Source organism: Etheostoma spectabile, chromosome 7, assembly GCF_008692095.1.
Source record: "Etheostoma spectabile isolate EspeVRDwgs_2016 chromosome 7, UIUC_Espe_1.0, whole genome shotgun sequence".
Taxonomy (NCBI): Eukaryota; Metazoa; Chordata; class Actinopteri; order Perciformes; family Percidae; genus Etheostoma; species Etheostoma spectabile.
The window spans coordinates 11552380-11574971 of NC_045739.1; the positions used below are offsets into that span (position 1 = coordinate 11552380).

A 22592-nucleotide genomic window follows, 5' to 3' on the forward strand; every position below is an offset into this window, starting at 1 on the left:
CTACAGAGGTCTGCTAGGATCACCTCTTTCTAATTCCACACCTACAGATTCTTTTTTATTTTCAAACTTGAAGTCTTCAACTTCAAACGTTTTTTAGATTTCACACAGCTCATTCTGGAGCCACAATAAGCTGTGTACAACTATTTTCCACATAGGCTACAATATGCAGCAGTAGGCTACTCCCCTCGCCTTGTAAACTATAGCAGGTTTATGGGAGGGGCCACACTGAACAAGGGACACTATAGAGGAGATTTAATACCATATAGTGGGCTATGTATCTGCCATTATCCTGTACCACTATTGTGGTGTTCCTACAAAAGTCAGATGAACATACACTTTTAAAAAGAGAAGCTTTTTGTGCATAGTCTTGTGTGTTCTTCTGTCTGAAGTGACAGTATGAAACCCACATCTAAAAGTGGACATTTGTATTTAGTTTGTGGAGTGGAGTTATCTGAATCATTTATTAACTTGGACTGTTCCATGAACAGACTTTGGTGTGTAAAATTCTCCTTTATGCTCAGCTGTCTACATTTTTTTGGATCCAACTGTCTGGGATAAAACATTAGAAAAACTGCTGTCATGAGATTTTTTTGCAGCTTTTTGACAATGAACAAGATGGTTGATTTGGATCTACACATCTATCCCCCTGACTGACAGAGGTGTCCAATCAGCGATGAACGCTGTCCTCTTGCAGAATGTTTTCTCCTTTAGAAATGTGTTTTTCCCACCCTAATGAGATGCACTGCTGATGAATCAAGCTGTCCACCTGGGGAGAAGGAGACAGCAGCTGGAGCTTTAAATTACCAGCCTAAGATAGAGCCAAAACCTCCCTTGCCCACCCTCTTACTGCCTGAACAATAACCACTGACTGGCAGCCAGGAAGAAAATCAACAGCTAATGACATAAAATTATACCCTACTTACATGTAACATTTCACATGTATAATGTGCAAGAATCATTCACAAGAGAGTTCTGCAAAGAACTAATTACACCAATTACTCTGAAGTTCTGGCAGGGAACATTTTATAAACCAAATTAGATTTTGAAAAACCAGTCTCAATTTTTGTGCTAATCTAACCCAGCTTCAGTCTTTTACTCGTTAAGAAAGCAAATTAGTGTATTTCCCAAACTGTTGAACTTTTTCTTTCATATTTAAATTTCAAAATGGCAAAATGTATTTGACTATTAACTCATGGGTGTTTTCAGTCAGCCATGAGAACACATCAGATGTATAAAATGAGGGACATGATGCCACTGCATGATTTAATGTATGTATAGGCGGCTGGCAGTGCAGTGAAGTATGACATGTTTACTTTGCTTTTTTAACCCTCTGAGGTCTAAGCCATTTTTCCCATATTTGGTTTGCCTGGTCTCTTTTTGTAATAATAATGTATAAGATTCACAAATTATTCATATATTTGAGTTAATTTACAAAAATTTATTTACAATATTAATACAGTTTACTCAGAATGTTAAGTAAATTTACTGTTTAAACACTTATTTGTGTTTAAACAGTAAGTATTTCATATTTACATGTTTAACTATTTACAACAGCAGTTAAGAATCTACCTTTGTGGATTTCCTGCTAGCGTCTGATTGGTTAGTTCAGCTACATGTGATGGAGTAAAACAAGGCCTAATAGTTAATTAATATTTATTCATTTGAAATTTAAACAAAACATTAAAGTGCTTATATTATGCTAATTTTACAGGTTCCTAATTGTATTTAGAGGATGTACCAGAATAGGTTTATGCGGTTTTATTTTCAGAAAACACCACATTTTTGTTCTACTGTACTGCACTTGCTACAGCTCCTCTTTTCACTCTGTGTGTTGAGCTCTCTGTTTTAGCTACAGAGTGAGGCATCTATTTCTGTGCCATCTTTGTTGGGAGCCGCACATGCCCAAGTACTGTTAGCTTGTCAGTTGCAGAGCACAGGGGAATGGCATGCTAGCAGCTAGACGAGCATTATAATGTGTGTTACAAAGTGACGCATGTTTGTCACAGAAGCAAAGACTGAGCCACAATTAAGGTGTTAGGAGCAATTTGTGAACAGTGTTTTCTCTGGAAGATGGTAAGTCCCTTTGGGGTAGACTCTGGGTAGCCTGGCTCCGCCCTCCCACGTACTTCTCAATTTTCATTTTTCTTCAGTACTCCTGAGTTCGCGGTGTAGTCTTATGCTTTCTCGACCAAAGTTTGGGTGGTCCAATCAGCGAAAAGAAGGAGTGGCTGAAAACAATGACGTTGAAGTCATGTGCTAGTTTGAGTTGTATTTTTGTAATGGCGTTGGAGAAAGATGCGAGCAAAGCCATTTGGTCTGTTGTGGCAACACTGCCAAATATCCAGAAGTCAAAGCCCAAGCAAAAACAATTGTGCTGAGTTTTGTTAGTGGCCATGATGTTGTGGCCCTCCTCCCTACGGGGTTCGGGAAAAGATTGATTTTCCATCTCGCTCCGTTAGTGGTGAAGGAGTTGACTAACGCTAGCGATGGTACTGCAAAGCCTTGTTGGTCTCCCCTTGTGGTTGCACATGCACATGACATATGTCACAACCAAACGTATATTTGGATCAAAATAATTGTATATATATATATATATTATTTGGGGGGGATTTTCTAAATGTAGCTGCTGTTGTGCGTTTCTAAATCATTTCTGCATTTCCTCAATGTTATAACATTTTAGAGGACTAACAGGCTAGAGTAGGCTATAATGTGTAATATATCTATGAGATAAGATTCCATCATAGAATTTTGACATAGCTTGAAGTGGGAGGGGCGCGCCGTGAGCGCTGAGCGAACAGGTACGAGTAGAATTGTAATCTATGGAAAAAGATGGCTAAAGCAAAAATAGCTGTCTAGGGATAAAAATAGACAAAGGTAAAAGGAGATGGCATGTCAAGGGATGCGACATCAGTGAATCAAGTGGACGGTGAAAGGCAACAGGTAGGATTTAAAATATGACGTCTGTGCTTGGAGGTTTACGTTAACAAACGGGCGTTTGCTAACACTTGCAATGTAGCTAGCAGCCAAATGGAGGTTTGCTGAGCTTAAAAACTGGAAAACATAAGGTAGCATGTACAATAAATGACACGAATCTGGAAAACATAACTAATGCAATAACTCTGTTTTTCTATGAAATCATTTTGGATTGCAAATATTCATGTTAACAGACTGGTCTCAGACTAGCTAATGTTTGCTAACAGTAGCAACTAATGTGGAGTTTACGGCTAGCTTAATGCTAACCAGTGTTGCTGATAGCTACATTTAGAGTTTGGTTAAACCCTGTAGTACCAATCCCATGCATGACATATCTCAATTTTATTAAGGTAAAATAACAACTGGTAAATATAAGGCAGCATGCACAATAAATGACAAGAAGCTGAAAAGCATAAGTTAATATAATAACTCTGGTTTAACATGGACATTAATAGATTTTGTTTTACCATTAGCTGTTTATAATAGCTGTGTTGTCATACATAAAGGCTATAGTTACATTTGTTGGGTGACATGGTAGCTGTAATTTTACAGGGTCACATCTCTCTCTCTCTCTCTCTCTCTCTCTCTCTCTCTCTCTCTCTCTCTCTCTATTTAAAGGTCTGTGCTATGTGGCTCTCCATATTTGTACTTTTGAAAATCCAAAACGAAATGTAATTTCAACAGCAGTACAACCTTACTGCATAATAGTTGTCTTATCTGATGCCATCACTAGGCAGATTTAAGAATGGAATTTAGGCTGCTACATTTAAACAGTGAGTTCATTTCATACAGGTGTAAGGATGGTGGATCAGGAAAGACAGGGGAAGGCAGCAGGTTGGTCTATTAGGTGGAAGTGTAGGGGGAGCCACTTGATACCAACAGATTCATTTCTTAATATTGTTAATATGGAGAAAAAAAAATAATATGTGAAATCTATTAAATAATGTTTGTTTGGCAATATGTCTTAGTGGAGAAGAACACAGGCAAGGAGTGAATGAGACAGACAGGTCGGCAATGGCGTTAAGCAGATGAGATCAGTGATGACATCAGGTAGGAGTTCTATTAGTTAGACTACACAAATATATCATATAATTATTTATAATTATGATAGGCCTACAGTAGCTGATAAACTTTAAAATTAATCTTTATTATTTAAAACCCATACCTTTTCATTTATTTATTTTTTAGTGCGGGGGGGCAAAATTGTTGCTGCATAACCCTCTGACACTGGGTAGTTAACTCTGAACACAAAAAGCATAATATGAGCACTTTAAATATATTAACACAACTCTGATTACCTTACCACTTTATCTAATTTCCTTTACGCAATCGTTTAATAGATTTAATAAATACTCAACAAAATAATCAGTTCACACAGATACTTTTTAGTATTTACCAGGTGAATCACAAACACCAAAGGAAACTGCCACAATGTGCATGTTTTATATGCTAGTAGTTTCAAGTATATATTTATACTTTTTACATGTTGTTTATCCTGTTCACTGTGTCTTGTCAAATGTATGCAAATTTGCAAATTTTAATTAATTCACACCTAAGTTGCATAGAACCATAGGCCACAAAATGATTGGAGCCTCACCCTGGACGATAATAATAGAAAGACCCTCTAAGATTATGACACACACTCAGCATAGAGGAGACAGGGTGGATGAGATATTTTTATAATATGATTAATGTTAATGCAACAAGTGTAGCGATTGTAATGACTTTGTTAGACACTGCTTTTACTGTTCCCCTGGAATGTCTACATTAAGTAGGCTACAGTACATTAGCCTGTATGGCCTGATGCCTCAGCTAATCCTTAGCTTACTAATTACATAAGCTAGTAGCTCATGTAACTATGTTAGCAAGACCGAAGTTACACAATCTGCCCTGTGCTAAATTGCTGCAGAGCTCTCCACCATCCGGCAAAAATTGAAGCTCTGCATATCTGCTCTGGAGGGCTGCGGATTGCCGGAGCTGGAACGGAGTCGGAATGCCGCCATTCCGCTGTCAGTGAAAATACACACATTGAATTCAATGGAAACCTATTGACTCCGCTGCCGCCGTTCCGCAGTTGGTGGAAATGAGGGGTTAGTCTTTTGTTCATCACCACTCACCTCCACACAAGCCAAGAAACACTTTCTGAGGTAGGAGCTTGGGCTGCACGATTATGGCCAAAATGATAATCACAATTATTTTGATCCAAATTTTGATCGCGTTTATTCTCACGATTATTTGTTGATTTTAACCAAAACAAATTTTATCGTCACATAGGCTATTTAGAACTGCGAGAGGGAGTGTGATGGACGCTACTCACAGAGAGACGGGGGACTCATTATGAACGGCTCCAGCACGGGTTGAATGGCGGATACATACGTTGTGTGTATGAAATGTCTGTATCGTCTCTGCGCTGCATTTTTATGAACTATGATATTCTGGCCATGGGTCACATCTCTGGCCCAGGTCCAGCGGCTCCGTCTCACACGCTGTTACTCTACCAACTGAAGTTAGTTGCATTCAATAACTTCTTCTGTGTTCTTTGCCGTGGCGGCCGCGATGGCAGAGTTACCCGCGGAAATACTGGTACAAACACAGGTTTGCCCCTCATACTTAACAATATACAGCTGTGTTAATAAAAAATTAAAACTGTGGACAAATGTCAGAAGTGTGGACCGGGCCGCTGTGTGGCCGGGCTGCGCGGAGATTAAGTGGAGAGAGAGTAGAGGAGAGATCCAGCACAGGCACGGCTTTACAGACAAAATGGGTCATTTAACGCAAAATTAAACCATATCCACATAAACAGCATTGCAGCGGATGTGAGGACATTAGCACCGGTGCGTCCTAGAGGAGCTAACAGCTAACAGCTAACAGACGCTACTAGCACCGACTAGCACTGCTCACTGCTGTTGTCTGAAAAACAACAGACGGGACAAAATGTTGCGTTTACTGGTAAACCTCAAGACCGACGTAACCGACTGCTCTGTTGAGTTTTCCTCCCGTTACTCTGTCCTCTGTGACTGTCTACATCTAGAAACTAAGCTGCACGGGGTGCAGGGAACAACACTGACTGGCTCATGATCAGACGGTAGTAGCGGTAGATTGGCTTTGCAAAAACCCCGGAGCGTTCTATGAAATGACGCTTTAAAAAAAAAAAATTGCTCGATCACGCAAATTTGATTGTGGGAAGTCAAAATTGTGATCGCGATTAAAATTCGATTAATTGTGCAGCCCTAGTAGGAGCTGGAAGGGACTGCTGCCTCCTGCGTGCGTGCGTGCGTGCGTGCGTGTGTGTCCGCAGAGGTGTCGAACTGGGGAGAAAAAGGGGACTGAGTACCCAGGGCCCTCATGTGAGGAGGGCACAAAATTATGATAGAATGAATAGCTGTGGATGTGGGAAGGGGCCCATAGAAATTGCCTTTCTAGAGCTTTGTGCTACGCTCCTGTGTATGTGTGTGGTTGTCTGCGGTGCGAGGAGATGCTTCGCAGAGGGAGAGAGAGAGAGAGAATCTCATCTCCCGATCTAATATATATTTTTTTTAATTCAAGACATGTTTGACAGGGAAGCTGTGTGCAAACACTATATATAGGCTATATACATTAATAAATGTATATAGTTATAAATTAAATTAATAAAAAAGGGCAGTTTCTCTCGAGGAAGAAAAAGGGCAGGTGCTTAAGACCCTTTTGATGTCTATGTGTACACATGCCAGCTCACCACCACAATTCACCTGTCGCTATTGTAGTGGCTATAAATCATTATTAGGCTACCGATAAAGACTTATATTAGTAGAATGAGCTAGGTTTCAGTGCATTGTAATGGAGCCAGAGTGGCGCAGTTGGTGGTTTCCCATTACCACCCACTGCTGAGATAATGTGTTGGAAATTTGTCAGCTGGGATTGCCATTCATATAAAAAATAATAGTAATGTATCATCGTTGAGATTCTCTGAAAAGAAAGACAAACATGCCATATTCATTTTTCAACGTGGAGATGCTGCCTACATCACATCAATAAATGTCACGTCTTCTGCCTTAAAGGGATAAAATGTGAAGTTAACACATTGACCACATACAATAATAACATCATGAACAAATACAAAATAGAGAAGAACTGAGACTTCTCAGAGGGGCGTCCGAAATTTTGAATATCATTAATTATTAATTAATTAATTATTATTATTACATCCTGGCAGACTGAGTCATATTTACTTAATTACTGTTTGATGCAAGTTGGAACTAAATAAAGACGCTGGAACAGCCTGTTCCACATAAAAGGTTCCCATTACAGATAAAAAGACAACAACATTCTCACTGCAATGCATTTTATTGTCAGCAATGGACTTCTATGGAATTTTTATTGCATACATTGGCAATGAGTGTATGGCAAATATGCTGGATGGTTGATGAATGGGAACATTATTTATGTATTTAATTATATTTGAGCCCAGTACTTGAGTGCAGCAGAATTACGTTTTTTTTTTACAATGACAATAATGTCTCTTTCTCTATTTATCTCTTGATAATGAAAATAATTGTAAATTGCTGATTTAAATAAACTTACTTAAACATTATTTATGCACATAGAGGGAGAAAAAGCCAAGGTCAGTGTAATAGTAAATTTAAATATATGATACTGCATGCTTTAATAGGATAAATATATCATTTTCCTTTCTTGTTGATGTATTACTATTACTATTATGTTTACTTTGAGTTATTGAAAATTAATGAATTGCTAAAATTCCTGTGTGGGGAAAGGGGAGAGAATCACAAAATAAAGTATTCAAAAATAAATAAATAAAAATAAAAAAATGTAGGGGCTGCATTAAAATTACTGGAATGGGAACAGGGGCTGAAGCTAATGGTTCCCATTTTAAAAATCAGGGCCCTCCCCCCCACCGTTAACCCCGCTAATAATTCAAAATAATTGAGCTGGAGGACTTGTTCTCAGATCAACTGATAAAATGATATTATCAACCTACACTATTGAGTTTAATACAGCCTTATCATGGCAAACATCTTTTTGGTGTCACTATTTTTTCATCTCTTTTTTGAATAATAAATATAACAAGGGAAAGTTGATTGGAGGTATAACTGTGAGGAAAGAAAAACAGAATAACCTCCCTTCGGCAAAAATAAAATTCTAATATCCTCCCCCCTAAATCATTTTCCCACAGTCCCATAGGACTATAAGGACCTCCACACTGACTCAATCTCACGCAAATCAAATGGCTGTTACATCTCCGAGTGCTGCCATAAACCATTTCAGTGGTGAGAACCATTCCCTTGTTGATACGTGCCATTTAGCAGCAAGCTGAAAAGTGCACACAATGCTTGGCTTAACCAGCCCTGGCAAACAGTAAAAAGGCTTTGGAGATTTCAAATAAGTGAAAGTAGGTGGTAGTTTCACATAGTGCTCAGATAATACGTCCTACACTGACAGCTGCTCTCTCTGCTGCATGTATTTACTATACACCTTAGATTACCTCTTCAGTGACTCCGTGGCTGTAATCTCTGTGGCTAGAGGAGAAGGAGAAGAGGAAGCAAGTAAAAGAGATTATATAAGAAGGAAGGGATGATGAAGGGGAGGAAGGCGAGTGGTGACTTAAAAAATAGGTAAAAGAGGCATCGGAGGGGAAGAAAAGCTGGCATGTGGAGAGAAGACACAGGGTAGGAGGCTGGAACGAGGAGTAAAGGAGATTAGAGAAAGCACAGAGGAGGGAGACAGAGTGTAGTGAGAAAAGACAGTGAGGGGGGCAAGGAGAATGAGGGAGTGCAGGAGGAGCCCCCCAATGGGAAAGCACTGTCATGTGAGTCATCCACAAGCAGCTGGATCAGGGCCTGTGTAAATCAGACTCCGTCCTATGGTATTACGGGATAGTAACAAAGAAAGAGAGAGTGCTGAATTTTATGAAGAGAAAAATATATTAAAATAAACATAGCCGCAAGCAGCGATTCGCAGGTTCAAACCTTTTTTTTTCAGTAGAGACTTCAAAGTAATTTCACACATGTGGTCCAACGTCGTTATAAAACATATCCTGGAAGCTCTGTAATGAGGCTGAACGATATTGTGTTTTAGCATCGAAATCACGATGTGCGCATGCACAATAGTCACATCGCAGAACGTTGCGATGTTGACGCTAATCCTTTTTTGCTGCTCGATAGAAAAGTGAACTTTCACCGTTCTCATTTTGCATGATTAATACCATCCGACCCTTCCCTTTAAGACAGGTAGCCATGTTGGCAACGTGTGTATGTGAAGTTGGTCCGAGGGGGTTTGTAGTTATGGGAAGTGAGGCTCTCCGCGTGTAGATAAGTACCGTAGGCAGCAGCTGCCGCTGACACAGTGATGCGCATAGTTTTCGATGGGTAGTCAGTGAAGCTACAGTAGTCAGTGTTTTATGTTCGCTGCAAATACGAACTAAATCACCTGATTAATGCAACATAATCACAATGTCTCCCAACCATTTTCCCCCGCAGAAATCTTTCAGTGTGATATGTATAGCTCAGTCCAGCTCACGGCAATTTGAGAAAAGCAGATGACCAGCACAAAAACAATTGCTAATAAAAATAAAGCTGCAAGCAGCGATTCCAAGCTCAAACCTTGATTTGCGTCATTTCACATCCAGTCATTGTGCATTGAAAGCGCCCCCTAGTGGTCAATTTGAATGAGACTTGCATTGTATGTGTGCGGTCATCATGACATTTCCTGGAAGTTTCGTGTTGATTGGACAAACATTTATAGCCTGATTTGCGCTATATCACCTGCGGTTTGTTTGCATTCATAGCGCCCCCTGGTGTTCAATTTGAATGAAACTTTCAGGGCGTGGTTCAGGTACTTATGAGGACATATCAAATTAAAAACGGCAGAAACATTTTCCAGGCGGACCTTAATTATCCTTGAGGCTTTTTTGTAGAGTACATCAAGCTGCACCAAATTCAAGTCAATCGCACTTGGTTATTTCCCCAAGTTTCATGTTTCTAGCTCATTCCAGCTCACGGGAATTTGAGCCGGCGCGGTAGACAACAAATAATAACTAAAATCAAATCAAGGCTGCCTGATTGAAGCTCTTTTGATTGTGTGAAGAACAAGATGAATGTGTGAGACCGTACAGTACGCTGCGGCCGTTTCTTGTGGTGCTCAAAAGCTTGATACATGCAGAAATTGGATGTTTCCAGAATGAGGCTGAGCATTGTGGAAAACTTTAATGCTGGTTTGTGGGAAAGACTAAAATGAGTCTAGTTCAATGAAAGTCACAAAACAATAGCACCATTCCTTAAAATCACTTTTTGCTGGAGTTTGGGAGCTTTTACCTTGCTGCCCAAATCCTTCTTTTCTGTCCTTCTCTCCAGTCAACAGAGATGTTTTGTGACTGCTGTTCTCAGTCTCATCCCTCTTACTCCTGCTCATCCTTGTGTGTTTACCCCTCAAAAGACACACCAACACATACTTTGCCATATCTGTGTGTATAACCCCTCACACAAGCTGGCAGAGGAAACAGAAATAGCAGTAGACTGTGAGCGAAAAGATAACAGCCTGTGCTGCTGTGTGGGTGTGACACAGCTCAGCTTCATCGTTCTAACTCTCTGCGACCGTGTGGGAACGAGGGACTGAGAGAAACTGCTCCAAAGTGTAAAAAAACAGTGGTTTTCTTAATTTTAATCCCAGCGCTGGTCTTCTGATATCACCTATACGGAGCTTTGAGCTAGAGCGTCTCTCACACACAGAAGCGTTTTCTTTGAAAAACAGCAAACAACTGATTCAGCATTTTGACACAATAAAGTGGAAATTAAATGAGGTATGAAAGGAGTTGAAAGTGCGCTCTGTTGCTCATTGTTTTGTCCTCCAGGAAAGTCTTTGTTTTAGCCGTGTCAAGTTGATTCATTTGGTTTAACTTTGTCGTTCTCTCCGTCAGACCAATACAGTGAAGTCAAGATGTGATGCTTCATAGGGGTGAGGACTCCTTCTGCATCATGGATGAATGTTACTCTAAACCTCCAAAATCCAACCTTGTGGAAAAAGCATTTGCAAGTAAGCAATATTTTCTGAAATCTGAAAGCAAGATGAGAAAAATGCACCAGGTTACAATCATTTTAGGTTGATTTTCTATTCAGTAAAGATTGGTGGTAATTTTCTGGTGGCGTTGTCTGGGCCTTCTCTGGGTGACATAGAGTACATGTAAAGGTTGTCTATGACTGCACAGATACCAACAACCTAGTACATGCAGTTGTTTAAGAAGTGTGGAGATCATTTTCTTAAATGAAAGTAGCAATACCTCACCATATTTCATACATGTCATAACGTAAGTAGAAGGACACTAGTATCAGCAGCAGAATCCATTTAAAGGAATACTTCATCCTCAAAATTATGATTTGTCAAATACTAACCTTGTGATACCTGAAACCTTGAAGGAAATTTTGTTTTTCTTGCATGCCTCCACTGGGAACGAAGAACACAGTATTTTCTCTGTTTTTTTTTATTTTTTGAGGGCAATTTTGCTATTCATGCTTTTAGCAGGGTAAGGTGGGTTAGAAAATATTGCTAATGCATTTTCCACAAGGTTGGGTTTTTGAGGTTTAGAGAAACATTCATCCATGATGCAGAAGGAGTCCCCACCCAAGTGAAGCATCACATCTTGACTTCACCGGTCTAAAGAAGAGGACGACAAATTTAAACCAAATGGATCCACACACAACTGAAATAAAGACTATCCTGGAGGCGAAACCAATGACCAACAGAGTAGGCTTTCAACTCAGGCCCCAGAGAAAACCTTAGTCCAAATACAGTAAGTACTCATCACGCAGCAGAATGACCCCATAATTATCACTGATAAATTAATATGAAAGCAGCATTTTAATGTTGCAATTGGTTTAGGTAAAGCTAATTTGAACAATGCTATCAGTTGTTGGTAGTTTTGCACAGTATTTCATAAAGTTATATCTTAATCTGTAAAATAATTTGTATAAAGTAGCACAATTACTGTGGAATTGCTAATTTGACATAACCACACGCAAGCAGGGACCAGAATGAAGAGCAAGTCTGTTGCGTTAGCTTTCCTATTTGGCAGAGCAATCACTGTTGTGCTATCTCATTCGGCAATAGATAGTTATTACTTTCAGGGTTTAAATGACCAAGGGGGGAGGGACAGAATAGGTTCTATTTCTTAATCTGTCATCACACTCACATTAGTGACGAAAGTCAACACTTTAACATTACATTTGTTTGAACATCTAGACTCAGATCACAAAGAAATGAACAAATCCTGTTGCTGTCCTGTTCAAAGAGTAAGAGAGCTTCCTTTCTTAGTACCAGTGAATCTGGAGACAATTAGTGATTAAGTGCTCCAACACCTAGAACAAAAGGTTGGTGTGCTAGCCTGTCATGTGCATTAATGTTTATTATATGTAGATCTTGAGGGAAACCTAATTCTAGACCCCAGTAACAGTTGAAGAATGTATTGCGAGCTCTTGCTGGAAAAGAGCTATAAATTACACAGCAGGATCCTTCTCTTATTCTTTACAACACTAGGAGAAAAGAAAAAAACATTCAACAAACCCTGTGATCCTGGGTTGATTTAGTTGGCAAGAAGCTATATACATTGCCCAGCAGCAATTCTTTCCGCAGGTAAAAATTGTAATCTATCAGATACATGTAAGGTAAGCAGAGTCTGTGTTAATTAGATCATCACCCTTAATGGAAATATTAACTTTAAGGGAGAGTTAAGTGAATTGTAATAGTCCCCTCATTCAGTTTTACTCCTGGTAAATGGGCTTGGCCTTGCACGTAGCAGCATGATTTCCACTTTGAAGTAATGGCGTGTGTGAGGAATCCCATACTTTAGCCGTAATACTCTGCTGTGATGCTATGGGGGAATGTGACACACCATTTCCTCTCATTTCCTGGCCTCATTGCCAGGGCTTCATATTATCTCATGGTGTAAAAGAGAGTGCATTTTTCTTCCCAAATTCTTCTTCTTATTTTGTCACAAACATGTTTTCAATTTTTACAGTACAAGTGCACTGCCTTAAAATAGAAATTGGGGCTAAAGGGAAAAAAAGCAGGCTTGTGTAAAATATGCAGGAATCTTAATGCAAATTCAATCTCGGGTGTTGTCTTCCCCTGATTACAATCCAACCAAATTTTTAAGAGCACAAGAATCCGCCCCCCTCTGCTTTCAAAAAATATCACAACTGACTATAATCTAAGACATCACTGCGCTAAAACAATCCGCTCCTGTGCTCCTTTAGTCCTGGAGTCCCTGTAGAGTAGGTGATGTCATGTGGGGGAAGCTGGTGCATCTCATTGGCATTACCTTCCCAACTTTCATTTCCATGCCACTTTATACACCACACTCCAATACAATTTAGAGAGACATATACTTTTCTAAACTCAATTACATTTATTTAAAAGCTTTAGTTACTCTACAAACACTTTATAAAATAGGATGCTTTGTTATAGACTAACCTATCCAACAGCAGGTAGAGCTGAAACTATTAGTCACTGAACTGATTATAGATTGACAGAAAATTAATTTGCAACTATTTTGATCATTTGTTGAAATCCGTTTTCATGCAGTTCATGGCTCAGGCTCCTCAAATGTGAGGATTTGCTGCTTAAAAGTAATTTTAGTTGTATTTGTTATATTCATATTTCTTATTGTTAATCTTATTTTTTATTCTTATTATTTGAGGTTTGTACTATTGATTGAACAAAGTGAAGGTGTCACTTTGGGTTCTTGGTAATTGGCATCTCTACCTGCTTGCTCTTGAATCAGTCGATTTATAGTGAAATAATTGGGAGATTCACTAAAATGAAATAATCATTATTTGGCATTTCTATATAAATTACTAAAATCTAGCATCACCTTGAGCAGCTGCAGTAAAACACATTAAAACATCAGTAATATTAATCAAATGATGTATATAATAGTATAACAGTCAAAAAAGGTAATGTTTCTGTATTTACTGTAATATTTCTACCTTTAATACTTAAGAAAGGACAGTAATAAATAAATATATATATATACTCTTAAGTCTGCAGTATAACGAAACAATATAATTTACAAATGTACAAGAAAGAGAGCAAAATACCGAGGCTGCCATCCGCGGCGCCATCTTGACTCGACTCTGATCATACTGTTATTTATGTCACATTTTCAATGCTAATGACTCATTATGGAGCATTTTTACAGTGGTATTAGTACTTTTACTCCAGTAAATGATCTAAATACTTCCACCACTGGCCATCATCAGTATTCTGACTCGTCCGTGGCTGATTGTTAATCCCTGATGTCCTTCCAACATGCAGGGAAACCTCATGCAGGAGACACTCATTCATCCTTTATGAGCACGAGAGGAGACTCCTGTTGGCAGCTCATGTTGATCTGACGACCCACTGATGGTGACTTTGTGATGTCTCAGCATGATACCTCTGAGGTTTCTGAACTTCACACAGAGACCACTTTTAATAAGGCACTTTCTCGAAACACTGTTTGGTTAGAGCTGTTGTTGTAGGGAGGTGATTAGGATGAGATGTATATCAGCAAGTGAGTGAGTCCTTAGCAAGTCTTTTAGAGCTTTAAGAACATATTGTGTTCCAATCAACTTGTGTTGCTTTCTGTCTTCAGTACTGGAGTGTGGACTTCGGTCTCTGAGAAGACATATTTCATTAGTGGCTGGAGGATGAAGTTGTCTTTGGTTGTAACTCAGGGCAGCAGAAAGCATGCAGACCTCCAAACCACCTTTCTATGGGGGCTAAAATGAGTGACAGCCAGTCCTGCTCTTTAGTCAAGTAGTGCAGCCTGCTTGTAACCATATAAATACGCCACGTTTTTGTACAAATGTAAGACTTTCACATTGGGTGCACAGCAGGGTGCTGACTGAATCTGAGTGTGCCAATTCCTGTCTTAACATTTTTATTACCTTAATTTCCAATATATTGTTAATATAAAAACCATGGTGGGATGATGAGATTTAGTTGAGAGCTGAGTCATTACTGCTCAGCATGCTATGCGCGTTTTTTTTTGTAATTGCAAGAATCCGAGATGCTACGAAACCTAAAACCCTAATTAAATGAGAAGCAAGACAAAGTAAAAGCATCTGCTGCCATTTTTAACAAACTACTGCCATCTTAGGGAGAAATGACAGAATTGCAACAGGAAGTAGCTGTGAATCCTCAGCCTACATTAAACAGTAGATGCTGACAAAAATCTCTGTGCTATGTGGAGTTCTTTAGTTATCAGGATTAACAAATTATTAATATAAAAATGTATATGCTTACAGAGTATGAATACTCCGTATTCAATTTACAAAGTAATTTAAAAAAGGCTTTACAATGTGGTTATTTCATATAGACTATTTATTTATTGAATGATGCAGAAAATATGCTAAACCGTGATATATATTGTTATCAGAGACAATTTACCTAGATTGGAATAGATGACTTTAATCACACAGCCCAGCAGAAGCCAGTAAAAATATGAGTTTTACTATATTTTTACAAGACATTAATATTTCGGAAGAGGAACATTTTCCTTTTTCAAACAAACAATGCTGCTTTGTTAAAAGATACGAGACAAATGTAAATACAGTGTGCAGTAACTCATCACAATAAACATAGGTTTCCTATTACTACACAAACAAGTGTACAGAAAAGGCAATATTTACATTACACTTTTAATTAAATACAGCCAACAGTAAAAAGGCAAAGTGATGCTTCACAATGTTCACAAGTCTATAAGAGTAATAGAGCACTATAGTCTAACAGGTAAAGTTTAGGATTTTAAACATAGTAATAGAAGCAAAAACTATGAAAGACACATTAAGCTTTTCAATACACATGCATGTAAATTAAGAGAAATCATTCCCCCCCAACAATTATACATATTGTTAATCAGTGTGCCCATTTACTAAAGATGTTTTCACACTCATTTATCTTTAGTAATGGGCTAAGAAAAAACCCTGGCGCAGCTGCTTAAGGACACATAGAAAATATGTGTATTATCATTCAAATACTTTATTTTGAACCATATCTTCTCAAACCTCAGATAGGCATGCAGTTATAAACAAGGACAATCCACTTTAAAGTCCATCAGTCCAAAATACAGATTATACCAAAATCACCCAAAATCTTTAATACCATTATTCATTTTACACAAGGGAAACAACTGACAGCAGTCTTGAGAATTTCAAATTAAACTTTGAATTTTAAAAAGGCATAAAAATTAAAGTGAAAAAGGCAGATCTAACATATGACACATTTTCAAATGCTCAAGAAAGAAGAATGAAAAATATACCAGTGTTTCAAGACGGTTGGTTCTGGCAAATATTCCTTGTCTATCAAAATTTGACTTTACAAATATCAATTAGACTACTCCCCATGTACTGGTCGGCCTGTTTTCCTAAACTCCAAGCCACCCACACAACATGGAGACAACAGAAGGGAACATTTTATAAATAAGGAAGTTACCAATGAGATAACAGTACATTGGATTTAAAGTGCTCATATTTACACAAAACTAAAAAAGGTCTTAATAGCAAGGCAAAAACTTGTCAGGTCACATTATCTGTCTGAGAGGTCATCCTCTCTTGCATCACATAAAGGAGAGAGGCAAAACTGCTGCACAAAGTCCTTCTGCAGAAGGCCCCATGTCATAAGGTCCTCCTTCATGAAGGGGAGAACCTTTAAAATTCTGTTTTCAAGCTCCTCTATGTACTCCTGCTTCAGCTCAGTCTGGAAGCTAGATGAAGAGCAGGAATCGTTGCGGAGGCTGCCCTGCAATGTTGTCACGACGCTCTTGTTCATTTGGTCATTTGACATTACGTCACCGTCCTGATCAATTCCATGTCCGTTGTTCTGAGTCATGCTATCACTGCCTGACAATGTATGGTTGTTCTGAACATTTCCATGTCTGCTTTGCTGGCTGCGGCCATTTTCATTTGAAGCCGCCTTGTTGATTATTTTGGCATTTGTTTCTAAAGGCCTTCTTGTGCTCCATACAGGCTTCAAGCACGCCTTGGTGTTTGTCTGAATCTCCACTGGAGCAAAGTTGCTTTGGCTGAATTGACTGAAAGGCACAGACTCTGCCACCCCCATATCTTCAGACACTGCCTGGACAGTGTTGAGGCTCCACTTGTCTCCAGCCCCTCTTCTGTTTTTGTTAGGGGTGTGTTCCTTGCTCAGGTCAACAAGGATGCAGTCAGAGTCATTTTCACTACTTTCTGTGTCCATCTCTTCCTCAGAAGCATCCTGCTGCAGGCACTCCGCCTCCAACACTTCTTCACATGACTTCCTGGATCCATGTACAGGAGACTCAAATACCACCCCTTTGGGAGCAAGAAGTCGGAAATGTCTGCGGTGAAGGCTGCTGTACGATGACGAGCTGAGTTGCCTCTCAGGCTGTCTCAACATGTAGTGTCTGACTGACTCAGGCACCAGGATTTCATGTCGCTTTTTGCTGGGCAGTAAGGCAGAGAAGCTTCCAGGTACATGGTTTCCTACAATGGGTACAAGGGAGGTCGGTTTAATTGCAGAAACAAAATCCTCCAACTCTTGGTAAGAAGAGTGGTCGGAGTAGGGTACCACGTGGATGTTGGGGTGATAGGAGACCAGGGGCCTGCTGGTGGGCAAGATGGCCAAAGTGGGTTGTTCTTTGTTCCACTCCTGTAAAGTGGCAGAGCAGACCTCCGACTGCTCCACGGCTCGGATACGACCGGCTCCTGGGTCAGTGGTGAAGACGTCAGGCAGATCCAGGGCTTTGAGGGTCTCCATCCTCTCAAAGCTCACCTCAATCCAGGTTTTAAACTCCATTGCCAGTTCCAACAGCAAGGACTCTTTACCCAGTGCATACAGGCCTGCAAGGCAGTGCAAGAGAGTGATAAATTATGTAACAATTAGTGAGGGACAATTTAAAAAAAAATAATACCCTATGTGGGCTAGATGCCCATCCTATTGTTTGTTTCTTGTTTATTGTCTGATGACTGCACAGAATATAAAACTGTTTACTGAAAGTCACAAAATGCAAACTGTCAAAGCAAGATCTTTTCTGGGCTGACCCTTGACCAAATCACTTTTGCTAACTTGACAGAGGTCACAGAGTTGCAGCGTAAAGAGAACAGACAATTGTATTAACCTATATTGTATGCTCACTCTGCGAGATGAAAAGAAAGTACATAAGGCATGTTAAATAAAATTACCTATGACTACATTGTGGTTTGGGTGGCTGCGGATGATCTCTTTGATTTGTTGAGTGGCTCGCTGTCTGGAGGGGAGGGTGCGGTTGGGGTCACAGTTGGTGTTGTCCAGGTACAGGACATCTATATTGGTGTTGGTCCTTAAACACGGCTCACGCAACATGGAGGGAGTATATCTGAAGTCACCTTAAATTCAAAATGTGTCAATGCTGATTGTTATTTACTATGATTCAGTAATCAATTAAGTACCTGCATATGTCTTTGCACCTTATGATACCAATTATAATGTTGAAAAGCAAAAGAATTAGAAGAGGAAAGAGTAAACATGCTGAATGAATACAGTATTTCCTACATCCTAGAAGCTTCACATAGTGTTTTGCCCATGCATTCAGACACTGACCAGTGTATAGTATAGAGCCAAAGTAGCCTTCGAAGAGAAACATGACAGCCCCTGGACAGTGGTTGGCATCTATCAGTGTGACTGTCAGCCTCTCCTTGCCAATGTCATCTAGTGGCAACAGGTAGGGCTCATCGAGCTCTAATGGATGGATCCACTGTTCTTTCACCTGCTCAGAAATAAAAAATGATCAGCAGAAGAACTTGATGCAGCAATGTGTCTACTGTTGTTCTTAACCACTTCCCTAAAGTTTCCTCTGAAATACATTCAACACGCAACATGGGTATGTAAAAAGGTTTGTCATGACATATTGTTGACAAAGTAAAAGAGGACTGACACCCACTTTTAGTACTAGAAATGATGTTTGGGCCCAAGGACAGTTCAGTCGGTATTTAAAGTTACAAACCTAAACAGAAGAGTGACTTTGTGGAGCCCTAAGAGACTGGGTTGTCAACTTGTCACAAAAACAAGTTTTTTTTAACACTGCAAAACAGATATGAACTCCAATTAAACCAAACTTTGATGCAAAACTCGGTAAATAAAAAATAAAAAAGTCGTTGTTTAACAAAGTCATCGCCCCATTGTCTAGCTAGTAAAAAGAACAAGACAGTGCACAGGCAGAGAAATTACATGTGAAATCTTAACTGGGTGGCTATTTGTGTTCGTCATAGCTACATTTGTTTCATATGACTCCCCTCACCTGCAGTTTGAGTCTGAGCAGAGCTGCAGTGGTTGGTGAGCAGTAGATGGGCCGGTTGCTCCAGGTGGAGGTCAAACCCGCAGTATGGTCGCTGTGCATGTGGGACAGGAAAAACAGCCGTGTGCATGGACACTTCCGCACATACCAGAAGTCCACAGCCAGCGGAGTGTTCGGGATAACTTTCCCGTTGACGGACATGGTCGGGAGGTTTCACTGGATATCCTGCAACCAGCGGTGTGACGTTACGTCAACAGGTAAACTAATAACGATAACTTTCACAGGACGAAAAATAACCGTTATCTAATGAACTGCTATTGAGTCACAAAGCAAGTTAACGTTAATGGCTGTGAAAATTAATTGTAAAGTTAAGGTTGTTACAGTGTACATGATACATGCAAACTATATTGCCTTAATCCCGGGTGACTCTACTGGCGGCTAACTAACGTTAGAGGGATCTCCCGACTTTGCTAAACACAACGTGGCCAGCTGTAGTTAGCATTATCCCGCCAAATACTTGTGGCTTAGCAACGTCATTATTTTGCGATTCTAACATCTTGCCTAACCTTCGACATCACAATCAGTTGTTACATGTTCATCGTTTCTAACTATTCACAAAAACTGTTCACAGTTTCTATGGACAACGCCATTTCTGTTTTTAATGTAATGCTCATCGCCTCTTCCTAGTTTCTTCTTCTGTGGGGTTGTACTTTAGCTGTTGTATTGCACTGCCACCTGCCGGACCACAGCGCCCAGACCATTTGACTTATTTAAAAGGAATTGTGACAGAAGTATTTTTGTTTCATCAGTCCTAACTTGATTTGTCATCCTTTTTTTCTGGTGGAAATGGGCTTCCATATATTTAAAATCCTGCTTTGTTTAGTTAGTGAATGTCCAAGGGGCTTTTAGACAGTAAACCCAATATCTTGGCATGGAAAAAAGAATATATAAAATGCTGCATAAATTGAAACAAAATAAAACACAAGAGAGATTGACATGGTCAGAAAGAATCAATGATGCCACCAATATAATTTCTTGAGGCACTTTATTAAGATTGATTTATTGATCTGCAACAAGGTGGTTCAATAATAAATGTAGGCTACAGTAAATTTGGAAGCAGCTCCCTGAAATGTATTGAATTAGGGTTTACTCTCCAAAAGATGGCGCCAGGAGAGAGGAAACTGTTTTATTTGAGTTTGTTTGTGGAATAGCCTAGACAACTAATCCATAGGGAATTCTTTGTAAGCTGCCAACAATTTGAGAGATTCTGAAAGAATCAAGAGAAATATTTGTCCAATAAACTATGTTATTTCATGTTAATTTTAATTTATAGGCTACTTTCATTAATTAAAAAACAAATACTTTTAATAATGGTAAAGCTCTACATTACATTATTTTTCTTCATCCACAGGATGACATAAAACATGTCTTAATCTTTCTCACACATATACAGTATGCAAACTTATTTTTCTTCTATTACAGAAAATAAACAAAAAGCACTGCAATGTATAAAATAGTGTTTTTCTGATTGTAATATTGGATGATGGATTGCTTTCTCTCTAAAACCTTGGCTGCTTATCTGGCACGATGCCTTCATAAACACATTTAATCCTGTATGTAATTGTACTGAACATCATCACTTCCAACTATCTGTAATATTTGTAATTTTATTTTACAATATACTAAGGGGGGTTACTACTAAATGGGGGCGTTGCTATGGTGACAGCAACCCATTGTAGCCCCCCCTCCCCCTACGTTTGCAGTACTCACTATTCAAGATTATTGCCTGCAATTGCTGCACATTCCTCTGTTATTGCACAGCTTGTGTCCTCTCCTCATATTCAGAGGCACATTAATCATGCTCTGCCTTACAGTTAATTATCTATCTTCCCAACACACACACACACACACGCACACACACACACACACACACACACACACACACACACACACACACACACACACACACACACACACACACACACACACACACACACACACACACACACACACCCTGTGGACACCTCATGCTGGAGATGAAGTAGTGATTAACTGAACAGGAGTGGGTCGAGCTCAGTCAGGGGAGCCCTTGTTACTATTCACATCTTATTGTGATAAGTTACACAGCCGGGTGCCCTTATTCCACAGTGTGTGAGGCAACTTTACAGTCAAGAGACAAGTTAGCAGGTAATTGAACAGGCCTACATTTTTACTCCCAAGTGTAAGTCAACTTTTACAGTATTTGTAAATTATTTCTTAATTTTTAGTTTTTGGATTCTACTTTAGTCTTCAAAAAATTAACCTTTGATATATGAACAGTGAGCACAGTCATACCTGACACAAGCAGTAAAATAGCTACAGTACAGTACAGTAGCAATGCTGGAGGGTAAAATTCTGATCGTAAGGGAAATATTCCTAATATATATTCACGAGCCCAGTGTCCACTATGTGAAAGGTTTAAAGATAAATAGTAATACACCCAGGAAAACAATATGTATACAACATACTGTATCCGTTATCAGTCAGCAATGCTTCCTCAAATGATTGAGCATCCTCATTAACTCTCATGCTCATGCTTTTCTGATTACCAGTACATAACACAAAACCAAGGCGCAGTACTTTATTCTCCGTAATGAAATGAATATAACCACAGCAGCACTGTTTACACTTGTCAAGGCAAAGGTTGCTGAGGTCAGGAGGATGAGTTGTCTTCCCTGTCATGTTATTATGCAGAGAAAAATAAAAGTGCTGTCAGACAGCAGCAGTGATGCTACGGAGGCAGATGGCTGCACAGTCTGTGATCTGCCACTCCAGTTATTAACAGCAATGCTTTAAATCCTCCATCTAGACCATTTTTGTGTTTGTAAACAACAAAGAGGTGCAGTCTGGGTAGGCAAGCTAGGCACTGCCTACCCTCCTAAAATTTAAACGTAAAAATGTTTATTAAATAATTGTATTTAATAAATTTGCATTTGTATTTTTTACTGTTTTTATTCTTGTGATTTATACATGCAATATGTGTGTTATTCCAGTTATTTAGACGTTACAATGACAAATGTAGCAGTTATGCATAATCAAATACTGTCCATTCGTTGCGGACAACAAGCGAAAAACCCATGTTGCACATGCACACTTCGATCTTGTATTCTTCAACATGTAGGGCAAAAAGCACAACTCTGTGTCTTTGCATGTAAATATGTCATGCTAGTACTCATCTCAGTTACATATCAAACATGGACCAATTCAAATTGAGATATTACAGGACATTTATTTGCATAGCTCTTGTCATTACAACAGCTACATTGTAAGCGTAATCCCCGCAAAATTCAATTTAAAA

General features: G+C 39.2%; 1 protein-coding gene and 1 long non-coding RNA gene across 3 annotated transcripts; one reads left to right on the top strand and one right to left on the bottom strand.

Moving 5' to 3' along the window:
- Positions 1-2600: 2600 nt before the first annotated feature.
- Positions 2601-4013, top strand: LOC116692681 (uncharacterized). Of its 2 annotated transcripts, none has more exons than XR_004332749.1 (3): positions 2601-2940; positions 3766-3807; positions 3942-4013. It is a non-coding gene; the product is annotated as an uncharacterized LOC116692681 (long non-coding RNA). The 2 variants fall into 2 exon arrangements; XR_004332750.1 differs by having other exon boundaries at positions 2768-2798.
- An 11296-nt stretch (positions 4014-15309) lies between these two features.
- dclre1b (DNA cross-link repair 1B) lies at positions 15310-19955 on the bottom strand. The gene is made up of 5 exons (XM_032521068.1): positions 19822-19955; positions 19259-19480; positions 18562-18727; positions 18165-18347; positions 15310-17822 (listed from the first exon to the last, which is right to left on the bottom strand). The coding sequence occupies exons 2-5, from the start codon at positions 19454-19456 to the stop codon at positions 16531-16533; spliced, it is 1839 nt and encodes a 612-aa protein (XP_032376959.1). The 5' UTR covers positions 19457-19480; positions 19822-19955; the 3' UTR covers positions 15310-16530.
- Between the last annotated feature and the right edge of the window lie 2637 nt (positions 19956-22592).

Coding starts and splice junctions, on each gene's coding strand:
- dclre1b (XM_032521068.1), bottom strand. CDS start 19,456: ATGTCCGTCAACGGGAAAGTTATCCCGAACACTCCGCTGGCTGTGGAC. Junction 18,348..18,561: donor TGGCTCTATACTATACACTG/GTCAGTGTCTGA, acceptor TTTGAATTTAAG/GTGACTTCAGATATACTCCC. Junction 17,823..18,164: donor AAACCACAATGTAGTCATAG/GTAATTTTATTT, acceptor ACTGCCTTGCAG/GCCTGTATGCACTGGGTAAA.